We start from the raw sequence: 20,253 nt of genomic DNA on the forward strand, positions 1-20,253 counted from the left end.
TTAATATGTAATACTTACCAGTGATTTACCTTTATGTGCTGTGTAATACTTACCAGTAATTTCCTTCTATGTGCTGTGTATGATACATTAACATGGTCACAAATATTTCAATGGGGACTTTTACTTTGACGGGGTATATCTTGTGTATGGGTTCACGAGCTACGGTAGAGTTCTAGAGAGACGTTAGAGCCTGCAGTTCTGAATTGACGGGAATCGTATATAGTGAGAGTATATAAATGAGTTTAGATATGTAGGAAGTTTTTTGATATTAATGATTGTGTAGATATTGTATATAGGTCTTCGTTTGACTAAAAGTTACTTTGAAAGTGTCTTTGGACGTTTTCCTCGTTTAAAGAGGATAGGGTTTTATTTTACACGGGAGTTTAAGTAGCAGCTAACGTCAGCTATGAACTTTCAGCTTCTCCGCTAGCAGCTAGCTGTATGCTAACGTTTCACACTGCTACTAGCTGCTACCTGGATCGCACACCATCGCGAGGGAGTGGATTTCAGTTAAGTAGACTGGATAGAAGGAGAGACGACGGGGAGGGACATCGTCCAGACCTTCATTCGTTTGGAGTTGTTGGTGAGGAGGAGGCGGCGTTTTGGGCAGGCTAATGCTAGCTTTTCCTACTGGCGCTACCTGGATTACTGTCCCTTATCAACGGCTACGTGAGTAGGAGAACCTTTCGTTTGCTACGAGCTCCAACACGCGCGCCAACGAATGGGTACCCCAGACTTTCTGTTCATGTGTTTACACCCGGGTGTTTATTTTTCTTTTTACTGTTATGTCATGTGTATGTGAGATTACAGTGACAGTTATTTGAGTGTTGGGTAAAATAAATGTCATCATTGGCATTTAATATAACCTCTGTCTGTGGGTGTTCACTTGATTGTGCTCATTTGGCTTTTGGGGCCGTATGCTAACATTTACAGGTAAAACATTAATGGGGTGTTTTTGAGTGATGTATGGTGTTCTACCATTCAGTTAATAAGCTAGTGATAATTATTTAATGTCTGACCTTCAGTATTCAGAGATATATTCTTTGAGGTTAACTCAAAGTGGGGGCTCACACTGTTTATAAAAGATCAAGGGAGGTGTAATAATACAGCATTTTATAATAGCCATTTCCATAGGCTATCCCAGGCCTTTTAGACACCCTAGGTGAGAAGGCCCTTAGACATATCCTGCCTGGTGCATCCCATGTAAGTGCCTCCCTGTGTATGTGTGTATTGCTTAGGCTTGTCAGTAGGTTGCCATACATTTGACTTAAATAGTCTGCTTAGTGGGAGTGTTACACGTGGGGACTTTCGTCCGGGATTTGTTTCAAATGTTGTTGGTTTTTTCTCTGTCTTTTCTGAAGTGGTAATATGACATTTTATGCTTTAGCTTATTGTGTTAACTGAAATTTTAATACTGTATGTTGGTGAGCCTTTCTTGTCTTTAGGCTATATGTGCTATTGTGGGTGGTATATAATTATATATTTTTGAGAAGTTATTGCAACATGGAGGCAGATCAGATAATAAGCTGGTGTGAAGAGAGGGGTGTTGCCCTTAAAAATGCCATTGTGCTTAGTAATGTGCCTGTAGATGTTACAGATGAGATGGTATACAGTATCCTAGACAATGCTAGAGTTTTTGGTAGGTCCAAAGTTAGAGGCCGTTGTCTAGCACGCTGTGGAACAAGCCAGTTAATTCTTGTTGAGATATCACAGGATATCAATAAAGCCAAAATGCCTGAGCAGGTAGGTGTTGGAGGTGAGGTGGCTCCCTGGTTGGTCAGTATTGCTGTTGAAGCTCCGCCAATGAAATTACCTCGAGATCAGGATGTTTTCAAGGCTAAGTTGCAGGCATTCCTGGCCCATGAGGGGAAGACTCTTGCTGACATGCAAGACCTGTGCAACCCAGTTACACCCCCCTCCGCACCGTTAGACCTGAACACCCAGCTTGTCAATGCTATCTCTGCTCTGGTTGATAAATGTCAGACTGCACCAGTAGAAAATACAGCCTACCGCAAACTTCGTTTATTTTCTGGTGTGAAGCCGACTCCTCCTGGAGAAGAGGAGTATGATGCATGGGCGGAACAGACAACTCACATGCTTGACGAGTGGAAGTGTCCAGATTCACTGAAGAAGCAGAGAATAGCTGAGTGTCTTAAAGGGCCAGCAGCAGATATTGTCAGATGCCTGAGAGTGAGAAACCCCAATGCAATGGCAAATGATTACTTAAGAGCCCTTGAAACAGCTTTTGGAACCACAGAGAATGCCACGGACCTCATGTTTAAGTTCCGTAACACATTCCAACTTGAAGGTGAGAAACTCTCTGCATATGTGCTCAGACTGGACAAACTGCTTCACTCAGTGCTTCGTAAAGGTGGAGTGAGCCTGACTGACCTGGATAAGACCCGGATTGAGCAGGTTGCAAGAGGTGCATTGTCTCATGACCTGGTTGCCCTCCGCATCAGATTGACCTACAAGCTTAGATCTGCCCCCAGCTTCACTGAACTGCTCTGTGATGTGAGAGAAGAAGAGGCTATGATTCTGGAGAGGCCTGCTGCTCCTCTTGTTGCTGCATCTGCCATGGTTGGGCCTGTTGAATATGCCACTGTCTCTGCTGTATCTCCTTGGCGTGAGCCCAGCCCTGTGTCTGTTGCTACAGAAAAAGGTCCTTCTATAGAGAGTCTGACTAAAGAGGTGGAAGAGCTGAAGACTGAGGTAACTCGCCTGCTCTCTTTTGCTGTTTCCTCGCCCTCAGTAGCTGCACAGACTCCACCACAGAGTTTCAGCCAGAAGTCAGAGGGAAGGTCGTTTACCAGAGCACATGGAGAGCGACAGGACAAGCCATACAGAGCTGATGTTTTCTGCTACAGATGTGGGGAAGATGGCCATTTCCAGCGAGAGTGCCAGAACTCTGAGAACCTCAAGAAAGTCAACCAGCGCCTCATAAAGCTGAAGCGGCCGGCGGGAAACTCTCCAGGGGCCCAGTAAAGGAACGGACTGGCGTCCCGGCGATGGCACGTTCCACAAAGTGTGAACCACTGAAAAGACATGAAGCTGCACTCCCAGCAGGCCTTATTGGGCCTAGCTCTGTTGTCTCAGTACAAATTGAAGACATTTATGCAAAAGCTTTACTTGACAGTGGGTCTCAAGTTACCCTACTTTATCGCTCATTTTATAACAAGTATTTGAAACACATGCCATTGACTCCGATTGATTGTTTGGAGATATGGGGACTCAGTGCTGAAGAATATCCCTATGATGGCTATCTGTGCCTGAAGCTTGAGTTTAATAGCGACGTAGTTGGAGTAGCTGAGACAGTAGAAACACTTGTGCTTGTGTGTCCGGACCCCACTTTCAAAGGGGAAGCTGCCATCATCGTAGGGACAAACACCTCTGTGGTGAGAAAACTGTTTAATTCCTGTAAACTCAAAGGAGGAGAGAATTTCTTGATCACCATGACTGTACATCCTGAGATTAAAGAGGCCTATAGGAGATTTGAAGAATCGCCTGATGAGGTTGCTGAGACGGAAAGAGGCACAGTTTGGCTCGCTGGAGTTAAGGCAAAGACTGTACCCCCAGGGGGAACTGTGACAGTTACTGGCATCCCGAAATTCCCTGGTCACCTGTCAACTCAGACAGTCCTAGTTGAGCATTCTGAAGAGGGGCCATTTTCTGATGAGATCATGGTGATGCCCACCCTCAAGAAGGCTGAAGATGCCCAAAGTCGTCGCATCACAATTGTTGTGAGGAACATCTCTACTCGTCCAGTAACACTGAAACGTGGAATGCCCATTGCACACCTGTTTCCAATTGTGGACAAAGACCCTATAAAGGAACACCACAATGACCTGGGTGAGCTGACACCATCTGCATTCAACTTTGGTGACTCTGCAGTCCCCCTAAAGTGGAAGGAACGGCTATGTGGAAAAATGATGGAAAGAAAAGACGTTTTCTCTCGCAGCGAGTTTGATGTTGGACGAGCAAAGAACACAGAGCACACCATACGAGTGACTGATGACAAGCCATTTCGGGAGCGCTCCAGACGTCTACCTCCAGGTGATGTGGCAGATGTGAGAAAACATCTTAGTGAACTCCTCGAAGCTGGCATCATCTCAGAATCAAGAAGCCCCTATGCCTCACCTATAGTGGTGGTGCGCAAGAAAAATGGTGCAATTCGTATGTGTGTGGATTACAGGACTTTGAACAGAAGAACAGTTCCTGACCAGTACACAGTGCCACGTATTGAAGATGCTCTTGCCTGTCTGAGTGGTAGCCGGTGGTTCAGCGTGCTTGACCTGAGAAGCGGATATTATCAAATACCCCTGGACAAAGCTGACAAAGAAAAGACTGCCTTCATCTGTCCAGCTGGATTTTACCAGTTTGAAAGGATGCCTCAGGGAATATCCGGTGCACCAGCCACATTCCAGCGTACAATGGAGAGAACAGTCGGAGACATGAACCTGTTGGAAGTGCTTGTTTATTTAGACGACCTCATTATCTTTGGGAAGACGCTTGAAGAACATGAGCAGCGATTGCTGAAAGTATTGGACAGGCTGAAAGAAGAAGGACTAAAGTTGTCTTTGGATAAATGTCAGTTCTGTTGCACTTCAGTGAACTACTTGGGACACATTGTGTCAAGAGATGGCATTGCTACGGACCCCTCTAAAGTGGATGCTGTGAAGTCCTGGCCACGTCCAAAGAATATCTCTGCTCTCCGCTCTTTCCTAGGCTTTAGTGGCTATTACCGACGCTTTGTGAAAGACTACTCCCGAGTCAGTTACCCACTCAACCAGCTGTTGAAAGGCTGTATCACTAAAGGCAAGTCGGTGCAAAAGTCTAGAGAAGATACAAATGCTCACAGGTCCAAGGTGGATGAGGAGCCACAGCAGCTGTTCCATTCCTCTGAAGCGTTCGGTCCTAGGTGGAATGACGCCTGTGAAACTGCATTTGAGATGCTCAAGCAAAGCCTCACTGAAGCACCTACCCTGGCCTTCGCCGACCCACAGCTGCCCTACACTCTTCATGTTGATGCTAGCCGAGAGGGTTTGGGAGGTGTGCTGTATCAAGATCAAGGAGGTGGTCTGCGTCCCGTCGCTTATGTCAGCAGGAGTCTCTCTCCATCTGAAAGAAATTACCCCACACACAAGCTGGAGTTCTTGGCTCTAAAGTGGACTGTCACAGAGAAGCTGCATGATTATCTTTATGGAGTGAAGTTTGAAGTTCATACAGATAATAATCCGCTAACATACATCCTCACTACAGCTAAATTAGATGCTGCGGGACATCGCTGGCTTGCTGCTCTCTCAACATACGACTTCAGTTTGAAGTACCGGCCGGGTAAGCAGAACATAGATGCCGATGCCTTGTCACGCCGTCCTCATTTGATGGGTCCTCTTGAAGACGAGTGGGAGATCATTCCCTCTGGCAGTGTCAAAGCCATGTGTCAAGTGTCCTATGTCTGCGGTCAGAAATACTCACAACCACACAGAGCCATTGACCTGCTCGGGGCATCCGAACAAGCTATACCCACAGCTTATTGCAACGCAACAACTGTATGCACCCATCACCTGCCCAAGTTGAGTTCAGCTGACCTAGCTCAGTCACAGCGCACAGACCCATGCATTGGGGAAGTTTTGAGGGCCGTTGTTCAAAAAGATGTGAGTAGTGCAGACAGGAAGAAACACAAGGATGTCTCGTTGATACTGAAGGAGTGGGAAAAGCTAAAGTTGAAAGATTCAGTCCTCTACAGAGTCACTAAGCCGCCAAACAAGCCATTGCGTCACCAGCTGCTGCTCCCACAGGAGTTCCGAGTGATTGTGCTACAGTCATTGCATGATCATTCTGGACACCTAGGGTTTGACAAGACCTATGGGCTTGTACGAGAGAGGTTCTATTGGCCGTGCATGAAAGCAGAGATTGAAAGATACTGCAAGAGCTGTGCCAGGTGTATCCAGCGAAAGACACTTCCAACGAGAGCTGCTGAAATGTCACATCTTAACAGTGATGGACCCATGGATCTCATCTGCATAGACTTTCTGTCCCTCGAGCCAGATTCCAAGAACGTCAGCAATGTGTTGATAGTTACAGATCACTACACCCGCTATGCACAAGCCTTTCCCACCAAAGACCAGACGTCAGCTACTGTAGCCAAAGTGCTGTGGGAAAAGTACTTCATCCACTATGGTTTGCCTAAAAGAGTACACTCGGATCAGGGAAGAGACTTTGAGAGTCGTCTCATTCATGAACTTCTTGGCATGCTTGGAGTGAGAAAATCCAGAACCACCCCATACCACCCCCAGGGCGATGCACAGCCTGAACGATTCAATAGGACTTTGCTCAACATGCTTGGCACTCTGGACCCTGTAGAGAAGAGAAAATGGAGCCAGCACATCAGTTACCTCGTCCATGCATACAACTGTTCAAAGAACGACTCTACTGGCTATAGTCCGTACTTTTTGATGTTTGGACGTGAAGCTCGGCTGCCCGTTGATGTATGCTTTGGTGTGTCCAGTGACAGCTCTTCCGCAAAGTCATACCCGAGGTATGTTGCCAACATGAAGCGAGACCTTCAAGCTGCTTACCAGTTAGCTGAAAGCATGGCTGGGAAAAGGAACGAGGGAAACAAGCAGCGGTATGATCAGAGGGTCCGATACTGTCCACTTGCTCCTGGTGATACGGTTCTGATACAGAACGTTGGCCTTCAAGGAAAGCATAAGATTGCAGATCGCTGGAGTTCAATCCCTTACATTGTACACAGTCAGATGCCTGGTCTACCTGTGTTCAAGTTGAGGCCAGAGAATGGAGTTGGTCCTGAAAAGATTTTGCATCGGAACCTGCTGTTGCCGCTTGGGCAGGAAGTCAGACTGAGACCAGAGGGTACCCCCGAGGTTCCTAAACACAGAAGGAGATCCAGCAGGAGGCTGAAAGAGAAGAGAGCGCCAGTTCCTGAGGCTGTGGAGGAGACCATTGTAGACAGTGAGGACAAGATGTCTGACTCTGACTCAGAGGATGACAAAGTGGGTGCGTACACCTATCAGCAATCACCTCCAGTGTGGATGCAAATTGAAGACTCAGGTGTTCATCCAGAGCCTTTTGGTCTAGACCTTGACCCAGATTGGTCTGCAGCGTTCCATGACCTCGATACTTTACCTGGCGACCCCTGCCGAAACTCGCAGTCTGAGAACACTCTTCTGGAACATGAAAGTTTGGATGACATCCGGCCAGAGACAGAGATGGAAGCCCTAGAGGATGAGGAACAGGAGCATGAGACACAACGGCGACCATACACCACAGAGGTGACACCACAGTCAGATGGAATGACACGTCCACAGAGAGCGAGAAAGGCCCCTGAAAGACTGACCTATGACTCGCCAGGGCAGCCAACCTCACACTCTTCCACACCATTACAGGGTAGTTCAGTAGAAATGACCTTAAGGCCCACAGTAAGGTATATTAGTACACTATTTAAATGGGTGGGTGGAGGAAAAAGTGTCTAGGGAAAGGTTTGGTCATTTACCGGATAGTAATATAATTGTAGGTTCTTTCTCTTTTTGCATTCGTCATGAGGACATGCCGGTTTTAGTGGGGGGAGAGTGTAGCACCCCTGTATGGTTTTACTTGTAGTGTTACAGTTAATACAGTGTTAAGAATATATACATTAGATACATTAAGAATAGATATTTAATATGTAATACTTACCAGTGATTTACCTTTATGTGCTGTGTAATACTTACCAGTAATTTCCTTCTATGTGCTGTGTATGATACATTAACATGGTCACAAATATTTCAATGGGGACTTTTACTTTGACGGGGTATATCTTGTGTATGGGTTCACGAGCTACGGTAGAGTTCTAGAGAGACGTTAGAGCCTGCAGTTCTGAATTGACGGGAATCGTATATAGTGAGAGTATATAAATGAGTTTAGATATGTAGGAAGTTTTTTGATATTAATGATTGTGTAGATATTGTATATAGGTCTTCGTTTGACTAAAAGTTACTTTGAAAGTGTCTTTGGACGTTTTCCTCGTTTAAAGAGGATAGGGTTTTATTTTACACGGGAGTTTAAGTAGCAGCTAACGTCAGCTATGAACTTTCAGCTTCTCCGCTAGCAGCTAGCTGTATGCTAACGTTTCACACTGCTACTAGCTGCTACCTGGATCGCACACCATCGCGAGGGAGTGGATTTCAGTTAAGTAGACTGGATAGAAGGAGAGACGACGGGGAGGGACATCGTCCAGACCTTCATTCGTTTGGAGTTGTTGGTGAGGAGGAGGCGGCGTTTTGGGCAGGCTAATGCTAGCTTTTCCTACTGGCGCTACCTGGATTACTGTCCCTTATCAACGGCTACGTGAGTAGGAGAACCTTTCGTTTGCTACGAGCTCCAACACGCGCGCCAACGAATGGGTACCCCAGACTTTCTGTTCATGTGTTTACACCCGGGTGTTTATTTTTCTTTTTACTGTTATGTCATGTGTATGTGAGATTACAGTGACAGTTATTTGAGTGTTGGGTAAAATAAATGTCATCATTGGCATTTAATATAACCTCTGTCTGTGGGTGTTCACTTGATTGTGCTCATTTGGCTTTTGGGGCCGTATGCTAACATTTACAGGTAAAACATTAATGGGGTGTTTTTGAGTGATGTATGGTGTTCTACCATTCAGTTAATAAGCTAGTGATAATTATTTAATGTCTGACCTTCAGTATTCAGAGATATATTCTTTGAGGTTAACTCAAAGTGGGGGCTCACACTGTTTATAAAAGATCAAGGGAGGTGTAATAATACAGCATTTTATAATAGCCATTTCCATAGGCTATCCCAGGCCTTTTAGACACCCTAGGTGAGAAGGCCCTTAGACATATCCTGCCTGGTGCATCCCATGTAAGTGCCTCCCTGTGTATGTGTGTATTGCTTAGGCTTGTCAGTAGGTTGCCATACATTTGACTTAAATAGTCTGCTTAGTGGGAGTGTTACACACATTATGAATATTATTATTGTAATAGTATGAGAACATATTGCATGTGACTAAGTGATATTTATAGCCTATATTTTACTCAGTGCTATAAGGTAAGGCCCTTTAACCCAAGAGGTGACAAAAGAATATGATGAAAACAATGAAAATGTTCATTATATAATATAAATGGCGAAGCTAATCATAATATGCGTTGAACTAAACCCCTGTGCTCTGAATGCATTCCTCTGCTTTTATTCTGTGAGAGTCACAGAGCTGTCAGTGTAGGGATCTCAAGGCTCGAGATGGACATCTCACATACCTCTTTGTCACTTCCTCCTGTTGCTTCCTCCGAATGTTTGATTAATTTGATTGTCGAGTTAAACTGACAAAAATGCGGTCATTTTGTACAGTTTGCAGATAACACATGCCATCATTGTCACAGGTTCAACGAAAGTGCATTCCAGTAGAAAAAACAAAAAGTCCTCCGCGCTCCTGAGATCACTATCCGGTGCTTCCATGAGAACAAACCGTAGTGAAGAAACAAGGTTCACCGGAGCAACTCACATGTGAAGTTTTTAGATATTTATTTAAGGTGCCAACATTGTAGGACTAACGTTTCGACGTTTGCCACGTCTTCATCAGAGTCACGAAAGTGCCAGCGTCGGCGTCGGGGGGGGCATAGGGGTCCAGGCCCGTCCAAACAGGTCACTGTGCCCCCCCAAACAGAGTGCTCTGTAGATATTTTGCAGTAGCCAAAGAGTAGGTGAATTCAACTCTACTAGTGGTGAGTTCGTTGTATGAATATCCGACGAGACAATTATCCTTGCGTTATGCCCGCTATGCCTCTGACATGTCAAAACGAAAGTCGACTCACGGACTGTGTCTGTGTAGGCTAAACTTTTTAAAGAACACAACTCAGCTCACAGGCTACACTTCAATACCCACGAATCCATTCTCCAAAATACTAAATGTGAATGTTTGTTCATTTCGGCGAGTAGCCTAATCTTCTTGGTTAGATGCCGCCAGTCTGTCATGTTGCTGCCACTCCGGCATGCTTTTTTTTGTCAAACATGCCCCTATTCCTGCATGCTGCCATCCCGACACATTTTAGTAGGCCTACCGCCATTCAAACAGTCCAGTATTTTTTTCCAATTCATTATATCTTTGCGGATCCTGTTCAGTAGCCTCTATGCACTATTATGCAGACAATCGTTTGCCCTCAAAGCCCATCATGTGTTTTACCTTATGTCTTGATTGTGTGATGACGTTATGACCAGCAAAGTCAAACCAGCGAAACAGCAAACTCTATCTGGTCCAATTTGCTATGCCTATCTAGTATGTTTTTTTAATACATTGTTTTTATTACTGCAACTTAAAAAAAAAGTTCGGTGGCATAGGCCTAATGTGGTGGGTGGCTTGGCCTCACTGGATCTAACGCATTCTCAGATGCGTCGACATGTCGTTAATCTTTTTTTAAAAAATAAGAAGCGCTTCAATGGAGCTCTAGAAGCCAAAATTTTGACTTTTTTCGTTAGAAAACTAATTAATTTGAATTATGGACTGCCTTTGAATGAAGATTGATCGGACTTTAAGTTGACAGAAGAAAGTTTCAAGAGGCTACCTGTTAAGAAACGCACGTTTGCCCCATGGAAGTCATATGAGCGGTGAATTATTATTGTTTGGAAAGGATACCTTGTACCTTGATACCTTAGCACGAAGCCTATTGTTTGTGCTCAATTGTCCTTTTTGACCTAGGGCTATAATTATTAGAGGTGATGCATCTCTTTTGAAATGCATAGGCTTCTTCTAATTATTCTTGCGTGCTTTATTCAGATCGGACTGCGTAACTTAGGCCAGCATACAAACTTGATTGAGACAACGTGCACAGAGCTGTTTCTAAATGTTCTATGCAGCGCCATACTTGAAAATGGCGTCTGCTAACATGCCGAAGCTACACGGCCTTGACCACCTGATAGTCTCTATAGCTGTCACGACCAAACATTAGCGATTGGGTAAAATCAGGCCCAATCGTTTCAAACTTCAACAGAGTTCACGCCTCCAGCCTGAAATCCATTCAGAATGGAGTAGGTCCAGACCCTCTGTACGATATGACCAGGCTAGGGTAAGACTAACAATGAAACAATGTAGCAACTGGAAAAGCACTCTAAGAGCGCAGACCTTTGCCAAGCACCTCCTGGATCCAGATGGTGATCTGGATGATTCCCAAAATAGGTTCTTCCGTGGGTCATTTCAGACCTTTCCTGAAAATTTCATCGAAATCCATCAATAACTTTTTGTTCTCTTGCTAACAGACAGACAAACAAACAAGCAAACAAGCAGGCAATCAAACTCCAATGAAAACATAACCTCCTTGGCAGAGGTAATGAAATGTCATCCAGTTGAATACTCACTCTCTTCAACTTTTAGGCCCTGTGTCCACCAATTGTGTTTCTGCGCTGAAAACGCTCTCAAACTAATTTTTGTTGTTTACGTCTTTTTGGAACTAGCTAACGAGCTAACTGAAATGGCAGCAATCATTCAGGACTTATTACACTAAAATATGACATTGACAGATAAAAGGAGCTCATTTGGCATTACAATAGAATAGGTGGATGAACTTGACTGGCCTGCACAGAGTCTGAAGTACGGCAGTTGCCCAAAACATTACTTGGTGATTAAAACAGTTAGCATGGAGCTCAGTGGATTCAGCTGTGTATTCTCATGCTCTAAACTTTTGGAATCAGGAACTTGCTAGTTTTTGCGTCGAAGTCCAGAATCTGTCAGAGTAAACATGGTCGTAGTGTTATCCAATTGTGTGCAGTGAGATTTTCAAACGCATGTTTGGTGCCGCCCCTCCAGTTAGGCCATTTTCATTAATCGTGGCCAGACCCTTAATCTGAAAGATTCCAGGGTCTGGTTTACAACCAGGCTAGTCAGCAGACAGTGCGGGCAAAGAGAAGACATGGCTGAGTTGTTGAGGTAACTCAAATGGAAGACTCAGGCAGCAGCCTTCTAGTCCACATCATGCATACCTATTAGTGGAATGAGGATGGTAGAAATCTACAAAATAAAAACAAACTTCCGTGGGGAAAACCCGAGGAAACAATTGTTTGTTATTTTGAACTTGATAAACATCAAACATCATTCCATCAGTGTGATGGAATTCTGACAAGTGAACGCATCTCTGCAGAGGAAATCTGCTTGCATGCAGACGTTCCCATGTTCTCAAGGCTGTGCTGGCATCACATCTAGAAGGGGCAAAGGGCAATGCGTGCTACTTTTTCCCCCTCCAACAAATGACTGCTTGTTTGACTGCTTTTACCAAGAAAGTTTCCCATGAAATGTACACGTATGCTTTTTGAGGAGAGGCAGATCCAATCTAATTTCACTGCTGGTGAGAGACAGGCTATTCAAAAGCTGCAAAACAGTAATGATTTGGGGCCAGTTTCCCGATAACGTTCACTACGAGCTACAAAGACTCCAAAGGTATAACTTACCAAAGTTTATACCTTTATAGTCGTGGTTCCCGAACTGTCACTTAGGAGTCTTCTTAAGAAAAGCTCCTTATGTCCGACGTACAAGGCACTGCCCACCATGAAGGTGCTGAATTAGTTGATATCTAAAGCTCAGAAATCTTTTTTTTGCACTTCACGCGGAGGCATGACAGTATTATGAAAACATTCTTTGCACAAAAAAACCATTGCTCATATAGCCTATCGCCTCCATAACATTCACACTAATTCAACATGGATTAACTTATTAATAGCATACAATGATAAAAACTAGAGATGAAATTATATACCCTTTATTACGTCTGCCAAGGAGGTGATGTTTTCATCGGGGTTTGTTTGTCTGTCTGTTGTTCGCAAGGTAACTCAAAAAGTTATGGATGGATTTTGATGAAGGTCTAAAATGACCCAAGGAAGAAACGGCTCAATTTTGGGAGTGATCCGTATCACCGTCTGATCTATTAGGCTAGTTTGAAAAGGAACGAACGAGTCTCAATCCAAGATCTGATTTATTTTTTGGCGTGAGAGTTGGCAGCTTTTTATAAATCTGCAATCTGCAAAACACTGCGCAACATACAAGGCCTAGTTCTCCTCGAAAGTGGAACTGGACGTGAACCTACTGTAAGATTGTTTGCACAGAATTCTAGAAGGAGCCAGGGAAAGAATTCTCCTCTCCTCAACAGGTTCATCAGATAATGTAGTTACTGATTCAACAGTGTGTTGATTGCGTGTGTGTTGTGTGTAAAATTGCATCACAACAACAATATATTTGTTTGCACTAAACTAAACTAAAGGAGACCATCATTCCTGTTCCCAAAAGGCCTCATGCAAAGCCCTCAATGATTTCAAACTTGTGACACTCACCTGTATTCTCTGCAAAAGCATGGAGAGAGTTGTTGCAGAAGAACTCACCAGCATGGTTGGAGAGAGTCTGGATCTGCTGTAGTCTGCTTACAAACAAAGACAAGGTGTGGAGGATGCCAGTCTAACTGTCCTAACACTGTGACAAGACACCTTGACTCTCAACACTCCTTTGTGAGGATTTTCATGGACTTTTCAGCCTTACAGTAATACAGTAAACATCAGCACACTTCTGCATCGCCTCTGGCGGCTATAAGTAAACCAAACTCTGATGCTCTGGATTAAGGAATTTTTAAAGGACAGACCCCAGCATGTGAGAGTGCATGGTTATGTATCTACCAACACTATTTTAAATACTGGGGTACCGCAGAGCTGTGTCTCATCACCCATTATTTTTTCTATTTATACAAATCACCTGCAACAGCAATGAACTGAACGTTTTTAAATATTTTTAAATATGCTGGCCTTGGTGGCCAACCGGACAGATGAGCACTCCCTGTCTGCGAACATGCAATATGTCAACAAATGGCCCTGTGATTCAAGAATTAAAGGAGAATTCCGGTGTGATATTGACTTAAAGTGTGTTGAAACATGATACCAAGTGTGAGCGTTTGTCTCAGAGCTCATCTCGACCTGCCCCCTGCAGCCGATGCTAGCAACAGGTTTTCAATGGGAGTGCCTCAGCATCGGGTTAGCCATGCAAATAAATCACTGTTTCACACCATTTATCAGGCTCAAAGTATAGCTCCACACTTTATTGGTAGACTTCTGAGGGCCCTGACATTTAAAATGAGACATCAAGAACTTCCGAAAGTTTTCAGTTCGCCGCCATCTTGAATTTAGTCACGTCTAACCCGATGCCGAGGCACTCCCATTGAAAACCTGTTGCTAGCATCGGCTAACGAGCGGCAGCTTTCTGAGTGCAGGGGGCAGGTCGAGATCAGCTCTGAGACAAACGCTCACACTTGGTATCATGTTTCAACACACTTTAAGTCAATATCACACCAGAATTCTCCTTTAAACAGTAAGACTAAGAAACTATGTTGCCAACTCCACATTCACTCTCCACTCCTTTAAGCCTGGAGGGGCAAATAGTGAAACAGGTTGAGTACTTTAAGTACCTTGATTTGATTGACCACCACCTGTCCTTCACTCAGCATGTAGACAGTGTTTAACCCTCATGTTGTCTTCAAATCTTACCGATGTTCGTTTTCCTTGGGGTCAATTTGACCCCAGCTATTTTTTTTTTTTACCCATTTTTTTTTGTGGTAGGTTCTTAGCAAGAGTGTAATAACCACCATCAAAAGCCCTACAAAACAATCCCACCCCCCCACACCCCTTTATGAACCCTGGAACCCTGGCTGGCAATATGGCCGATCCAGTGTCAACAGCCCAAAGGCTGACTTTTTGGACTTTTTCAGACCTGCCAAAATATATGTAATATGTACTTGTATATGTAATAATGATGATAACTAGATGTTCTCATACTATTACAATAATAATATTCATAATGTGTCAAATATTCATTTACCTCATGTTTCATAAAAATGAGGTCAAATTGACCCCAAGAACACCAACGTAACTATTTTTTTTACAGGACATGGGAAACATATTTTTGTGCAAATTTCATGTTTACTCTGTTGTACCCTTCAAATGAGGAAAAGTCATGAAACTTGAAGCAAAACAAAAAAAGCGAACCATATATTTTATGATGTTAAACATTGCTTGGGGTCAAATTGACCCCAAGGACAACATTAGGGTTAAAAACAGAACACAATGATATAATCTATCCTCTCCTTCAACATCACATCTTATTACTGATTCCTAACAAACAGATGCTATACTAGGATAATCAAGCAGACAGGCAAGTTCACCAGCATTCCACAAAAACAACTGCCAGATATGTTGAGGAAATGGAAAGAAAATCAGAGCGCACACACTTGCGTCTCAAAAAAATCTGAAAAAAATACCATGCGTACTTATGTTACCCAGGAGACACTCTATAAAATGCTTTTGTGCGAAGATCAATACTTTTCAAGTAACAGCCAGTTCTCAAGGGGCTCAAGGAGGAGGCTCAAATGGAATAACAATCAATGTGTTGCATGATGCACCTATTTTTAGAGAAATAAAAATACAAGATGACTATTACCTCAGTGTGTTTCTGTATGATTTCATAAGAATGTGCATTGTTCATCCGTGTTTCATAATGATCATTTCAACACGGTGGACATAACATTTTACAAAAAGCTCATAAAGTACATAGGCCTCCAATAGCATATTTGATGTGCAGTCTGGGATTCTAATCTCTTCCATTGTTTGTCAAATTCTGCAAATTCACTGTGGTTTGATTCCTGTAGCCTATTTTAATAAACTCTTTTTCTTTTGGTAACACGAGCTACCAAATAAGATAAGTTAATGTTTTCGTTGTGGACCAGGGGAGATGCAGCAGATTGATGCTGGTGGAGACCAGTTTGTGTCAGGAGTCAATCATGCATTTTCATACTGTCTTCCAATGGTCAACACGGTCGGATACACTCGAGCATTCAGTCCTGCAGAATGCCTTAATGGCAGCCTAAAGTGCTACAGCTGTGGCCCTTATAGCTGCTGGGGTGTTAAAGGGATAATCCGGAGTGAAATGCACTTTTGGGAGTACATACATTGAGTTGACACCAAAATCATGTCATTCAGATGTATTTTGAGAAAGTTCAAGTTCACAGTTTTTAGCCAAAACTCATTAGCCTGGAAGTGAACCGGGCATGTCCTTTCGCCCCTACTAAACACTATTTTTATACCTCTTCTACTGTTCCAAACAACACTACACTTACGTGGTAGTGAGTAGAGGGTCCCTAAAGCCAAACCGAAGTATCCCCACGTCTTTATGTGGTCGGATAGAGTCCAGAATGAATTTAATCGAGTCAGTACCTTTCTGGAAATGTCGCAGCTGGCAACGCTTTACAAACACTTTAATAACATAACGAGTTTTGGCTTTTGACTTAAGAACTTCTTAACCTATCTGGGAAACGCGGCCCTGGATAGTTTCACACACACATACATCATACATGTAAGGCAGTGTATTTGTAACGCCATTAGGTGTCACTGCAGAACCATTTATGATAGCGCCCTATATTGGTGTATTACATGTGCACATACATTCAGAAACAAAAAAGTTGGATTTTCATCATAGCCGATAATGGCCATATTTGATTTGACCATTAGGTAATTCGTGGCACTATGGCGGACGAGCACCTTTTCATGTCCAGGGACCCACTAACTCAGTTCAAGTGAGAAATTCCCCTAACACCAAATTGCGAACGGGTCTACAGGCCAGGTCCAGGATTAAGAGGGTGACAGGCAGTGGGGCACAAGCTTAGCTGCTTCCTAAGACAGGGAACCACACATCTGCATCAATGTGTGTAAAAAGTATGCAGTCATGGGCTTGCAAACTCAGGATGGAAATCGGAAGCAAGATATATTTTGCCGTAGTTTTGCCATATACTATATTTTTGTGTGGATTTTAGGCATAGCAGCATTTTGAATGTTCAGCATTCAGTACAGCATTTGGGCGCATTCTAACACACCAATGTCAGAAAAGTCTTGAGATAAACAGTAAATCACAAGTCACCCCACGCTCACCAAGGCAAGCACCCTGCGAAAGTGACATGAATGACACTAATGTGAAGAAATAAAATCGGGTCATCTCATAGAGGGAGACAAATTCAGGTCAAGACAAATACAGTACATTGATCACTTACTTACTGACAGACGTTTATTTACTTCTTACTAAATATTTTTGAATCAGCTCACAGGTTTTTGATCATGATTAATACACATTATATTAAAGACAATTATAGCCTACTTGAACTATTTGGTGAAAATTGGCATGGTTTTTAATCAGTCTGATATACACTGATCTGATGACACATCACTGACCCGCACAGACGTACAGACAGAGGTAACATTTCTGTATCTCCAGTGAAGGCAGGCAGCAAGTGAAGAAATATATTAGACATAACACATGTAAAAGTAAACTTTTGTATTTTATATCGGTTATATATTAAGTAGTATATCCATGCTGTGGGCAGATTTGTCAACGAACGAAATGTAATTTGAAGCATACTCTAGTTAGCGTACTGAGAATACACATAATGTAAACAGACTGAAAGGAAGATGAAAACCGTACAGATTTCCGATTTAAGGAATACAGTAAGGTGGACCTTATTATAATAGTTTTTAAGGTACTGTCGAGGTAAAACTTTGCAGAAAATGACACACTGTATCACACTTTAACTATAACATTGATGTTTGAATAATTTTAGACACTCCCCAGTGGTTTACAGACAATTTAGAAGATTGATTCAGATCAAACACACAACGTGTGTGTTTGTGTGTGTGTGTGTGTGTGTGTTTGTGTGTTTATGTGTGTGCGTGTGTGTGTGCGTGTGTGTGTGTGTGTGTGTGTGTCTGTGTGTTTGTGTGTGCGTGTGTTTGTGTGTGTGTGTTTCTAGCAGGCCGGTATGGCTCTGCTCCTTTCCAGCAGAGGGTTGAGGGGGGAGAGGGGGTGTGGGCGGTCGAATCCCAGCAGCTGTCGAGTGGACGACTCCCAGTCGCGGCCGAACTCCAGCCGGCTGCACACGCACGGGTACTGCCTGTCTGCCCAGCGCACCCAGTCCACCGCCCGCTTCAGGGCCTCCCACTCGGAAGAGCTGCGGTGAGCACGGAAAAAACACGCACAGTTGGAAATAAAAATGGCTACTTTCTTTCTATGTCTTTCACACTATCTGTCTCTCTCTCTCTCTCACACACACACACACACACACACACACACACAAACAAACATGTGCACATGCGCACACACACACACACACACACACACACACACACACACAAACAAACATGTGCACATGCGCACACACACACACACACACACACACACACACACACACACACACACACACACACAGACACACACCTGTCTTTGTCTTCAGGAGGGTCTCTGAGGCGGAACAGAGACTGCAGCAGCTCTCCCTGGACCAGCTTCTTGACGCGCACCAGCTGCAGGACCAGCAGGGTGGACACCAGCCTCAGGATGGCAGCCTGGGCCTTGGGGCCTGATAGAAACATGTATACAGTATACATACTCAGATCGTCTTGTCCAAAACCAGTGTCTGACCTCACAAATACTCTTCTGAATGAATGGGAGACAGTCATTTCACTCTAAAATGCTGTGGAGATATGTTCTCACCCAGAGATGAGATGCCCTTTTCTTTAAGGAAAACGTTGGCAAAGAAGTTCAGATCAACACCCAGGACCAATCCCACCTCAGCAGTGCATTCCCAGTATCCCTCCTAATGGGAAAACAAAGGCAGTAAGCAAGTAAACCAGCAAGTGAGTGCAAAACGTTTAGCACTAAGTATTCCATTCTTTTTCTTTTTTTAATAAGAAAACTGTTGCTCGTTTTTATGTAATGACAAGTGCATCTGTAAAAAATATGTAAAAGAAGCCAATTCATACAGTGTCCTAGGTACATTTTATATACATTTTACTGAGCATGAGTACATGTATAAAAGCAATAAAAAGAAAAAAAACATCCAAGGGTGTCGAAACGTTCTATAGGCACTGTTGAAATGCCCAATCCACACAGTGCCATAGGTATACTGGCTGTTTGCTCTGTAATTATGATGAAACTAACAAGTAGTCTGAACAAGTAGTCTGAAAAGCAGGCATCTTACAGGGCTCTGGAGATGTGCCAGCTGATCCCACGATGCTCTGGGGCTGATCCTCCTGCCCATCCTGCAACGGAGAACTCATTAGGCGAATTCAACGTCATGTACATGTAGCTGTCTTAAGACGACAGCAGACGAGACTTTCTGACTTTCCCAGTAAGTGAGCCGGTATGACCAGTGTGTATCACTCTACCTTTGATCAGCAAAAATGAGGGGTGGATCTTCGTCTTCATCTCCGAAGATTGCTGTTGCCCTCTTTTGCGTAGACCTACGCATCTCCCTCGCCCTCATACTCCTCCCCTGTGAGCCTGAGTCTGCTGACGGGGGCAGAGAGACAGACACCCCAGAGTCCACCTCCACCTCCACCCCTTCCATCTCCACGTCAGATTTAGTATCTAGGCCCAATTTGCGTGAGGGGCGAGGGGCTGGGGCAGGAGCAGAGACAGAGATGCGGGCAGTGGCACCGGCGATTCTGAAGGTTTTGCAAGCAAAGGCGGAGAAAGGAGGAGGTGGAGGTGGAGGTGGATGAGAGGCAGAGGAGGAACCAAAGTCAACAGAGTGTGCAGCACCAAAAGCAAAGCCCTGGGCGGGGGGAGGGGGAGGGGGAGGGGCTGGGATAGGAGCAGAGACAGAGACGCCGGCAGCGGATCTGAGTTTGCGAGCAAAGGAGAAAGGAGGAGATGGAGGTGGGTGAGAGACAGAGGAGCAACCAAAAAGTCCCTGGGCAGTGGGGGGGAGAGGGGGAGGGGCTGGGGAAGGAGCAGAGGCAGAGGTAGGGGCACAGGCGCCGACCATTGTGAGGGTTATGTGATCAAAGGCGGAGAGAGGTGGAGGTGAGTCAGAGGCAGAGGAGGAACTAGAGGCAGAGGAGGAACTAGGGGCAGAGAGGACCTTGACGCCTTGACCTCCAAAGAGAGGACCAGAGAGTTTGCAGGACTTCAAGGACATCGGGACAGTACCACCAAATAAGCACAAAAAAAAAAAACAAAAAAAAAGGGTCAAACATGTTTGAATTGCATTTTAAATTCTGTAAAGTAAAAAGTGTTTATCCTGTCTTTGAATTTTATGGGTTCAGCAGCTTAGAAAACATTTCTGTCCATGCTCACTCCGATTACACCAACCGGAGCATCAATGTGAATCTCTTTGCCATCAAAAAGCCCAAAGCCCATGTCATTGTTGGAGCTCTGAGAATGCCAAGCATGTTTTA

General features: G+C 44.2%; 2 protein-coding genes across 3 annotated transcripts in view; one reads left to right on the forward strand and one right to left on the reverse strand.

The window, feature by feature from the left end:
* The first annotated feature begins 1,731 nt into the window (after positions 1–1,731).
* Positions 1,732–2,985, forward strand: LOC134078908 (paraneoplastic antigen Ma1-like). The gene has a single exon (XM_062535074.1). It carries the CDS (start codon positions 1,732–1,734, stop codon positions 2,983–2,985), a length of 1,254 nt encoding a protein of 417 aa, XP_062391058.1.
* A 14,074-nt stretch (positions 2,986–17,059) lies between these two features.
* Positions 17,060–20,253, reverse strand: part of LOC134078657 (protein mono-ADP-ribosyltransferase PARP4-like) — a 30,091-nt gene continuing 26,897 nt past the window's right edge. For both annotated transcript variants that reach the window (XM_062534746.1, XM_062534745.1), the window contains 5 exons: positions 19,240–19,982; positions 19,053–19,113; positions 18,566–18,668; positions 18,293–18,431; positions 17,060–18,026 (listed from right to left, as the gene is read on the reverse strand). In XM_062534746.1, the coding sequence (XP_062390730.1) occupies positions 17,825–18,026; positions 18,293–18,431; positions 18,566–18,668; positions 19,053–19,113; positions 19,240–19,982 (1,248 nt within the window). In that variant the 3' untranslated portion in view covers positions 17,060–17,824. The remainder of the gene's footprint in view (positions 18,027–18,292; positions 18,432–18,565; positions 18,669–19,052; positions 19,114–19,239; positions 19,983–20,253) is intronic.

This window comes from Sardina pilchardus, chromosome 4, assembly GCF_963854185.1.
Source record: "Sardina pilchardus chromosome 4, fSarPil1.1, whole genome shotgun sequence".
Taxonomy (NCBI): Eukaryota; Metazoa; Chordata; class Actinopteri; order Clupeiformes; family Clupeidae; genus Sardina; species Sardina pilchardus.